This window comes from Pteropus medius, unplaced genomic scaffold, assembly GCF_902729225.1.
Source record: "Pteropus medius unplaced genomic scaffold, Ma_sr-lr_union100, whole genome shotgun sequence".
Classification (NCBI taxonomy): domain Eukaryota; kingdom Metazoa; phylum Chordata; class Mammalia; order Chiroptera; family Pteropodidae; genus Pteropus; species Pteropus medius.
Genome location: NW_024347478.1, coordinates 20,651 through 31,116, shown reverse-complemented (window position 1 = coordinate 31,116; position 10,466 = coordinate 20,651). Strand labels below are relative to the sequence as shown.

Here is a 10,466-nt window from a genome sequence, read left to right as displayed (position 1 = left end):
TGACATCCTCAGCTGTGTCTACCAGGAGATATTTATCTCTGAGTAAGGATTTTTGAACACCGTGAGAATACATGGACAACAAATCAATCTAAAAGTTGAACTGAAGAGAAGGATGTGACATTGTCAGGACGACTGGTCCAAGGAAAGCAGGTGCTGCATGACGATCTGACAACACAAGTCACCACGGAGCTGGACTTGGTCACAGATACCAGCAGGGGTGACTGCAACAGGCATGGAGAGCACAGAGGTTTTTGTCTCACTTCCTTCTGGGACTGGAGCACTGTGTGAGTCTTAGAGTTGCTGTCCCATGTGCTACAGTAATAGTCGGCCTCGTCCTCAGCCTGGAGCCCGGAGATGAGCAGAAGCCCTGCGTTGGCCGAGGCGTCTTTGGATCCAGAGAAGCGGCTGGGGACCCCGGAGCCCTGGTGCTTATTGGAGTCTGAGTAGAAACTCAGGAGATACCGGGGAGGGCTCCCTGGCTTCTGCTGGAACCAGCCTATCCAGTAGCCACCAACACTGAAGCCACTGCTCAGGGTGCAGGTGAGTCTGGCTGATGCTCCCGGAGATGCAGAGAAGGGGGGCAGCTGAGTCACCACAGGCTGGGAGAGGGAACCTGCAAACACAGGATCATTGTAGTGAACAGAAGCGTCAGGGTGCAGATGTCCTGGGTCTCTGGGTCCTGTCCCTACCTGTGCAGAGAGAGAGGAGCATGAGCAGGACTGGGGTCCAGGCCATGGTGCACTCAGCCACTTCCTAGGCCACAGGTCTGGTTCTAGGCTGCCCAGGCCTCTCTTATCCCCTCCCAGATGGCCTCACAAAGGAGAAGCTGCTCATGCAAATGTGTCCCCACTCCTTACCCTCCCCCAGGTGCTCTGACAGGGTCTGGGGCCCCTTGCAGAGGGAGGCAGTTGATGCACTGGTTTCTGCCATGCATGGTGCTGGGAGGAAGTGCTGCTGGGAACACACACAGGCCTATGTGTAAGGGACAACGCCAGGCCAAGAAGGGACACGACAGCCAATTCCCCACAGGAAGCAAAGGGTCTTCCTGTCAGTGGAGTGTTGCCCAACTGGGAGCACCTGTCCTGCAGAGACTCCCAAAGAGGGTCTCACACCGTCCCCTGCTGGTACTCAGGAGAATATCTGCTCTTTTATGCCGCTCCAAGGTCTCACCTGCACCTGTTTCCTAAGTCCTTTTTTTCCCTCCTACCGTCAGCCCTACAGGGGAAGACGCAGGTGGGGTCGTGGTGTGACCGTCATTGATTCAAGCTTCCCTTGTGGGTGGCAGTGCAGAGGGAAGTTCGCGTGAATTCTGAGCCTAGAGTGGGTGGGAACCACCGTGGGTCTGAGGACACAACGCAGGGAACAGAGAGCAGAGTGGCTCTGTCCCCATGGTGGGCTCAGAGGGGACTCTTGTTCTGGGAGCTGAGTGTGAACAGGAGACACCAAGGGAAATACACCTTCCCAGAGGAGGATGTGGAAGGTGCAGAATGTGGACGTTCAGAAGCAGGGAGGGCATGGGTACTGAGCAGGGCCTAGGCTTCCACGAGGCGCCACTGTGGGACCAGCCTGTGACCGTGCCCCGTGTGCTGGGAGAGTTTGTTCCATCTGTGCCTGTCATCAGTGCTGCACCTTAGAGATTATGCTCTGCAGGAATTTCTAGCACAGATCTTAGGACAGAACCTGACAGGAGTGCTTGATGGCTCATGTCCTGCCTTTTACCAGGACCACCAGTACCCTTATTACCATGACAAAGATCTGAGGAACCAAGAGATTGGCATGGAGCACCACGGGGGAAAGCGGTGTAGGAGTCACAGTCACAGTCAGGGCCGGATGGGGCATAAGGCCCTCCTTCCATCCCTCGTCACCAATGCCCAGCCCTGGGGTCTAAGCCTGAGGGAAACAGAACTCAGATTCATAAGCCAAATCTTGGGGCACACAGGAAGGCTGCCGTTAATACTATGGCCAAGGTGGTGGCCTTGCATGTACCTCGGCGGGATATGGCAGGATAAGGGAAACCAGGGGGACAGGGAGACGTCCTCAGGAGGTGCTCACCTCCCTGTACCCCGAGGGTTAGGAGGCACAGAGCACTCCAGGTGCCTCTCTCCACCTCATAATGTAATAACCTTGTATTTCGGGGTGGGAGATTCAAGATGACATTAAAGTGAGTGGCAAATGAAATTAGATGTGCAAGTTGTCAAAACAAAATTGTGATTCTTTACATTCTGCAAAAATGAAATATTACAGTTTTCTACCCATCAAGACAGAAAACAAAAACCAAAATAATCTGTAAAATCTAAAAAGAAAGAAATTGGAAGAGACCTAGCAAGGTGTCGTTTCAGGTGGCTGGAGGAATTTGACAGCAAAGGGCACAGGGAAGGTGTGGAATGGCATGTGCCCTGAGGTGAGACACAGGGAGTTAACCTACTGACCTCAGGCAGGGGGAGAGGGTGGGACAGTCTGGAGAGCCAGGTGGATCGAGGTTGAGTCAGGGAGAGGTGGGGATGCCCCTGACACAGGCGAGGTCAGGTGGGGAGACGTGTGATGGCTGTGTGATGGATTTGTGCTACATTTGTCACATAAAAGTATAGAGGCTTGTGAGAAAAATGCGGAGACAATCGGGGAATGATTTGCCTCCTCTATGGAAGAATGCAGGTGTTAAAAGTAACCACTTGCCTGGGGACTTATGATGCATCATTCATTCATTTCTTTCATTACTATATTTTCTCTGCTTAGAGGTAAGTAAGCGACGGCTCACATAGATAACGAAGCAATGACGGACACTGGGAATATGAGGGAGGGGCCAGACAGGCCCTGGATCTTCCCACGGGCACTCTCTCCCTGGCAGGAGGCCCCGCATCTCTCAGGCTGAGGGCAGAGACAGGAGCATGGGCACAGCAGACTCTCTCCCAGGTTCAGACCCTATCGTGGCCCAGTACCATGTGGCCTGGGTGACAAGGGACATGTCTTCAGTGGTAACAATTTACTGAGTACTCCCTGATTTTGAGTACAGCGCTTGGCTGGGGAACCCAGGCTGAGCTAGACGACCTCATCCCGGCCTCATGGAGCTGACCCTGAAGAAGTAGCATAAGGGTGGGAGGTGAACAGGCCTCACCTGCAACACCGGATGCTGGGACACCAGAGAGGCCACATTCGCCCTTTATCCGGGTTCTGGGAGGGGATGACGGGGGAGCAGGAATAAGAGACAACATGAGAGTAGAGGGGACCCGGGCCTGACACAAATGTCTCTAGGGTTTATGTGAAGTCCACAAAGTGATATAAACAGAGGAAGACAGATGTGAATCACATGACCCAGGAGGAGCGGACGACCAGCAACAATAGGATTAAAATTCAGAAAAACCAGAGTCTGGCCAGGCAAGTGACACTGGATCTAAGAAGATGTACTTTGGTTTGTGGGGTCGCTGAGCTCGCTGACTGGTTGAGCGTGATCCACTGAAGCTTCTGGAAAGGGAGACGGGGAGGAGCCGTGTGTCAGAGCGTGAGAGGTGAAGAGAAGCGAGAAGGTGACAGAGGGACGGCAGAGTCCCCTTAGCAAAGGTCGGAGGGGAAGAGTGAGATGGAGAAAGTCCACAGTCTAGACGTCCTTCTCCGAGTGTGTCAAGAAGTGAAATGAACTCAATTTGTAGTTTTTGTAACAGGAGAAGATATATCCCAAATTTATAATTTTATTACCTCTTAAAACATTAATCATTTTATCTCTAAGAAACACAATTGGCATCAATAGTCATTTCTTCATGGAAAAAAAATAAATTCTTTTATTAAAAAAAATTCTCTTAAATTCTTTACCACTTCACTGTTCTCTTCAATAAATATGAGTTAAACAAAACATAGGACACATGTTCACGCTTTATTTGTATGAGAGCCATGTGTGTAACGTTTCAAAATTATTCTCTGACACCCTGGAGATGAGTAGTTGATCTAAGTGGATTCTTTAACCTAATCTACTTATATATTGTGACTGAGAGCTTTCCTTAAGTGCAGTGATTAATTTTCTTGGGTTCTGGAGTGATTCTCAAGACGACTAAAACTTTTCTGTGCACACCCTGTATTTTTCTAGAAATTACGCCCCTCCCCCCTCACAAACACTTTTGTATCAATGGGCTGAAGATGATGTTTGGGTTTGAAACTGATGCATGGACAGGAGATGAGACCGGAAGGGATAGGGTGCAGTCTGGGAGGTAAATGACCCTTGGCCTGAGGACTTAGCATGATATTATGGACACACAAACAATATTTCAGGACAGTGACAAGGACATTCCAAGGTGGGGAAATCAGGAGAATTTTATTCTTATGTTGTAATTGACTTCGTGTCCTGCAGAGGCAGAGTCACAGAAGAATCAGAAGCAGGCTGAGTCTCATCTTGCTCCTGTGACCATGACCCTGCGAAGTGGAGACTCTCAGACATGACCCAGAGGTGACCACAGAGGCAGGTTCTTGGTTTTGGGGGAAAAGTCACCCCCAGATGGAGGGTGTGGACAGAGCAGAGTTTCGAGTGCTGGCCCCTGAGTCTGGTCATCATTTGACAGAGTGACCGGTGGAGAAAGTCTCAGGGGTGGCGTGGAGTTGGCCACCAATGAGGGTTCTTGAACCTTCTCTAACTTCCTTCTACCTCTGGGAAGTGAAGACATCTTTGTGCCTTTCCTGGGACTACATGAATTTCAGATCGATACCCCGTGGATGCGCCTGAGCGTGTCTTGGCCTGGAATTGATCTATTGCAGGAATATCAGAATGGTCAGTGAGTGAGCTGCAGCTCTCTGAGACAGGGACAGCCTAGCCTGTGTCCCTGCCCAGACCCCAGTGTCCACAGTGTCTCAACTGAACTAATGATGAGGGGGAGGGGAAGTGTGATGTGTGTGGTGGGAATGTATTTGCTGAAAGTTCCATCATGTTTTAAATTCTCTTTGGACCCCAAAACGCCCAGCCCTATGGTTAGTCTGTACTGACCCCAGTTCCAACCGGACAGGGGCTGTGTAACCTAAACAATCAGACAATCTCCTCCCTGGTCACCATGATGGTGTCAAGGAGATGCTGAGTGATCGGGTCCAGCCACGCTGAAGACCGGGATTCCTGGGCAATGTGCTGGGGGACAAGCTTCTGTCTTTCCGAGGGGTTTGTCGTGTGCATGTGATGCCTGGGACCACAGAGGCATTTGGTCCCCAGGTGGGAAATCAGCCTGAGGACACAATATTTTGGCTCATTTGTCCCATTTCTTTTCCCAGGCAGTGTCTGCTCCCCGAGCACAGGGAGCCTCCTGTCTTGTCCGCACTGTATCCCGAGCTCCTAGACCCAAACCAGGCACATAGTAGGTGTTCAGTACATGGTGTGGATGCACATCATCTGCAAAGAGACTCTTCTGAGTCAGACACAGTTGAATCTGCGTCCCTGGCCCTGTCCTGACCCCGTGATGTGGACTGAACTGTGTTCCCTCCAAATCCCATGTGGAAACCGCCACCCCGCAGGTGACAGGCTCTGAAGACCAGGCCTTGAGGAAGTAACTAAGGTAAAGGAGCTCATGCGGGTGGTGCCCAATCAGAAGGGCCGGTGTCTTTATGCGAAGAGGAGGAGAAACCAGGGCTGAGCGCACACAGAGAGAAGGCCGTGTGAGGACTCGGGGAGAATGCAGCCGTCTGCCGGCCAAGGAGCGAGGCCTCGGGAGAGACCCACCTGCCCACACCTCTGCCTTGGACTTCCAGAATGCAGAACTGGGGGAACATACGTTTCTGTTAGTTAAGGTTCCCGTCTGTGTTTTGTGCTATGACAGCCCCTGCTCCAAAACATCTCATAATGGACTCTGTGCCCAGGTCCCACCCGCCCCACATCCAGGAACTTCAGGTCAATTAAGAAAATCACACAATGTGGACAGATTTAGCAGACAGGTTTTCTGGTGTGGGTTTCAGACCCCAGATTTTCCAAACAGAAAAAAGAACGTGCTTTCCTGTAAGAAGAGTAGGGCTGCCCAGGGAAGCCCTGTTGCAGGGGGTCAGCAGGTTTTTGTCTCACTTCCCCACGGGCCTGGAGCACTGTGCGAGCACCGAGACTGTTGTCATATGTCTGGCAGTAATAATCGGCCTCGTCTGCAGCCTGGAGCCCACGGACAGTCAGCGAGGCCGAGTTGCCAGACTTGGAGCCAGAGAATCGGTCGGAGACCCCTGAGGGTCGTTTGTTATTATCATAGATGAGGGTTTTGGGGGCTGTTCCTGGGAGCTGTTGGTACCAACCTACATCGTAACCAGCCCCGATGTTGGAGCTGCTTCCAGTGCAGGAGATGGTGACACTCTGTCCCGGGGCCCCAGACACTGAGGACGGCTGGGTCAGCACAGACTGGGCCCAGGAGCCTGGAAGAGGGAGAGACACAGACATGGTGATGCTAGGGCTGGAGTAAAGATAAGGGAGCAGAGCTCCGTGTGGCTTCCCAGGGTCCCCTCCACTGTCCCCTTATCTGGTCACCTGTGCAGTGAGCGAAGAGGGTGAGGAGGAGAGGGGACCAGGCCATGGTGGAGATGATCACCGCGTCCTGTCCTCTGTGTCCCCACAGCTGAAGCAGAGCTTCCCCCAAGTCTCTCCCTCCCTTCTTCAAGCTCTGACAGAGGGAGGGTCCACTCATGCAAATGAGACCCCCAGCTTTCTGATCCCTCACTGGGACCCTGGTCACGCCCCTCTGCCTGAGGGAATTAGGGCGTGGGCCAGAGCAGCTCTGTGTGGGGTGGGGAGGTCACAGCTGTGAGACCTGAACAGAAGGCAGCAGGCAGTGCCAGGTGGCTGGTCCCAGCTCTGAATACACTTAGTTCAAGAGCAGGCCTTGATCGCCCCCTGGTGTCCAGGTCCAACACACTATTGTGTGACTTGGTGCCCAGAGCCCTTCAGAGACAGCTCCTGCCTCCCCACTGCTCTGTTCCTTGTCCCCCTGCCTGAGGTCCACGATAGCTGTCACTTCATGTGGCCTCCCCACCATCTCAGCAAGTCTTCATGCTGTACTCAGGCTATAGGGTTTGTCTGTCTCCAGCTCCCTTGACTGTGAAGTTTGTTTTTTCTCGTTACTTCATTTGGAGCATATTCCCACGTCTTCTCATTATTTTGACTACCTATATTTTGTCCTAAGAATTAGATGAAATAGTTTCTCTCCCAATCTTGAAAATGTGGATGTGTGTAGAAGCGACCTCCGTGTGGACTGTGCTGGGTGGTGTGACAGGCTGGTTGGGGTCAGGGCAGACACTGTGTCCACTGGGGTGCCAGCTGCCCTGCAGGAGTGGGCTGAGTGCAGATGTGTGTGCATGTGTGGTGGAGCTGTATGTTCCTACTGGAGTGAATCCAGGTGGGGTGTCCTGCAACGTGCCACGGAGGCCGTACATGCTGGAGAGAGCAGCTGGGTAGAGCGCCCACCTGTGCTTTCCAGGTGGAGAGGAGATGAAACAATGGCCTCCCCTCCTCGTCTGACCCTGGAACCCTCCGTCCACGCCCAGAGCTTCCCCAGCCCCACCTTCTCTGTGTGGGCCTCTCCTGCACTGTGCAGAAGTTGTGCAGTCGGCCCTCAGCGTCTCTCAGGAAACTTGTCCTCAGTGTCGCTGAGCATTCACTGTGTCATGGGAGGGGATGAGCTCAGCATCTTCCTGTGCCGCCATCCTGGACCCGTCCCTGTTAATAGATTGCTTAATAACATTTGCATGATTATTTAATTTCTCATCATCTGTATTTGAGAAGCTCAATGCATGTCAGACAGAATGATCCGTGTTAATTTCTGCTCTAATCACCAAATGCACCTCTGACAGGTTAGATGAAAAATAATCTATGTTTAAAGTATGGACACCAATTCCAATGTGTGAAGGGTGGAGGTTTTGAGAAATTCGACCCCTACGATTCAACTGGATTCTGCCACCATCTACCTGGAGATGGCATCCGGTTCCACAGTTAAAGAGTTCAGTCCCACCAGACTTCCCTCATTCCCCACAAGCCCACCCTCAACTTCAGAAGCCAGTCACAAGTTCAGGTTATTACATTTGCTCCTGACCGACCAACTGTAAATGGAAGGTCCAATGATCCCTGCTCACTGCCTTGGATCTGAGTCATTTGTTAGAGGAGCTCACGGAACTCAGAGAAGCATTTTACTTGCTATCAGTTGATTATGAAAAAGATGCATAAGGTGGGGAAGGGGTGTGGCCCTCTCTAGGCACCAGAATTTCCAGCATTACTTGGTCATGGTTGATGTACACTGGCCATGGAAAGCCATTGACCTGTAGCCCCTCTACCCTCCCCCATGGTCAGGGGATCATGACTGAGAGTTCCAACCATCTAAGCACACAGTTGGCCCTCCTGGCCACCTGCTCCTTCCCTCTGGTGAGTCCCAAAGTCACCTTATTAACAAACAAAAGACTCCTTTATAGCTCTGGTCACTTTGGAAATTCATGGATTTCCGGAGCTCTGTTCCAAAAATGGGATGAAGTCCAAACATATATTTATTATGGTAAATCATAGTATCACATATGTGTATATGCTACATGCACATTTTTATATATTTATGCATATGCATATAAATACACATGGAAGACATATATATATGCATTTATGTAATTTTTGAGATGGATGGGAGGGACTAAAATTTATTAGAAAAGAAAATAGAAAAAGGATCATTAAAAAATCCAAAAACACCAAAGCATTACCTTTTGTAGATCACTATAAGTATTCATACTTGTTAGAAATGCAGTCTAAAGTATGACAAAGGACATAGCATTTGTTACATATTTCATCATGAATATGCTGAGAGGTCATAGAATTAGCAAGGCCCTTGACATCTCTCATCCCTACACATTGTCTCTTGGCATTCATGAGGCACCAAAGGTCACAATGCCTTATGTCATGAAGAAGGTCCGGGTGGCAGTTAGGAGCCAGTGGTGAAGTGAGGATCGGGTAGCTGCACATGGCAGAAGAATCAGGGATGGGGAGGAGCAGAGAGTGTCTCCCCTCCGTGTTGTGAGTGACCTGCTTGTCCCAGATGAGAGCTTCTTCGGCTGTGCTTTGATCCCCGAAGGCCCGCGCTGGCACCTGCTGCGCACCTGGGCTAGGGGCGGGTGAGGCCCATCGGGGGAACTCGCCCGATTCACCCATCGTGTGTCAAGGCCGCAGTGCTGAGCGCTCAGAGGTTCCTTCCGTGACGGTGGCATCTGACTGACAGCTCAGTACCCTTCACATCTGCTGTCCTCCAAGTCCACGTTCATGAACCCCACAGGCCCCGCAGAGGTCCCAGTCTCAGCCCAAATCCTCCCTGGTGGTGAGCAAATCTTCCTTCAACTCACATGGGTGCTATTTGCTCACATGCTGTGAACTTCAAGATTTGAGTCGATTTCATAATTGGTCTGGTATCTGATTGATATAAAAAGACCATTTCTCTAAAGAGACTCCCTCTTGTTCGGGTTCTTCCTCCACTACTGGTTCCGGCGCCCCCAGGGCCTGGTATTTCAAAAGTCCTTTGTCCTGATTCATTTCACTGGCAAACACTCCACGCACTGGCACCGAAGGAAAGCAGGACTTTCAGGTGTTGGCTGTACGATACTAGGGGTTGGGACCACAGGCTCTAAGCCCGAAATAACTGAGGTTTATCCAATGCCATTCACAACGATGAACCAGGGAGGAAAAATAAGTGGAGGAAAATGACATAAACCCAGCTCCCCTGAGGATTCTGAGCTCAGGGCATGACCAGCAAAACAAGGGCAGGATGAGGGGAGCTATGGGGTCTTGCAGAGGCATCTGGATCCGGAGGGGACACAGGCTGGACTCTGCCCCTCTTGTCCAGCCCACATCATCCACACCCACCATGTGTGGGAAACTATTTTTGCTTCTGAGGTCAAATTGATGGTGTGTATATGGGGAGACCAGTAAGAAAAGGGTTATTGTTTGATTCCATTCTCTGCTGTTAGTTATAGGTGTCAGAGAATGACACAACCTGAGCTGGTACAGGTCACAGGCAGGAACAGAGGAGGGACAGGATTGGAGGGCAGGTGTTCACCACACTTCAACATGGAGCAATAGCTTTTGGTGACATAAATGTTACAGCCAGGTGTGTGACAGTGTTCATCAACCCTGTCCTCAGACTGGAGTCCAAGGGTTGTCAAGGAGAGCTGAGGATATCAGGATGGAACCCCGGAATGTCAATCACTGTCCTCCGAAATCTCAATCCTAGGGGTTCTCCCTGGGATCGCTTGTGATGGGAACCCCCAATGTGTCTGCTGCTCCCTCTTCAGGAGAAGGTGAATTCTGCATCTGGGCCTTCTCCACAGCTTCATGGAGTTGGTGACCACTTTAGCAGGAGTGTCAACCCTGATGTGAAGTTAGATGCAGGAGGGGACCAGAGTGTGATGGTCCCACAGGAGGAGAGGGAGGACGGAGTCTCCATTCTTCCAGAATCTGGAGCACTGTGCCAGGATCACCCACATCAGGTCCTAATGAACAGCTTCTC

General features: G+C 51.2%; 2 gene segments (V, D, J or C); both read right to left on the bottom strand.

The window, feature by feature from the left end:
• Positions 1-260: 260 nt before the first annotated feature.
• LOC120614204 (probable non-functional immunoglobulin lambda variable 5-48) lies at positions 261-798 on the bottom strand (the record flags this gene model as incomplete). The annotated part of the segment is given in 2 exon segments: positions 261-613; positions 690-798. Coding segments are annotated over 2 exon segments (399 nt in total), but the record flags the coding sequence as incomplete, so codon positions are not given.
• A 5,067-nt stretch (positions 799-5,865) lies between these two features.
• On the bottom strand, positions 5,866-6,625 carry LOC120614201 (immunoglobulin lambda variable 1-40-like). The segment is given in 2 exon segments: positions 5,866-6,354; positions 6,467-6,625. Coding segments are annotated over 2 exon segments (627 nt in total).
• Between the last annotated feature and the right edge of the window lie 3,841 nt (positions 6,626-10,466).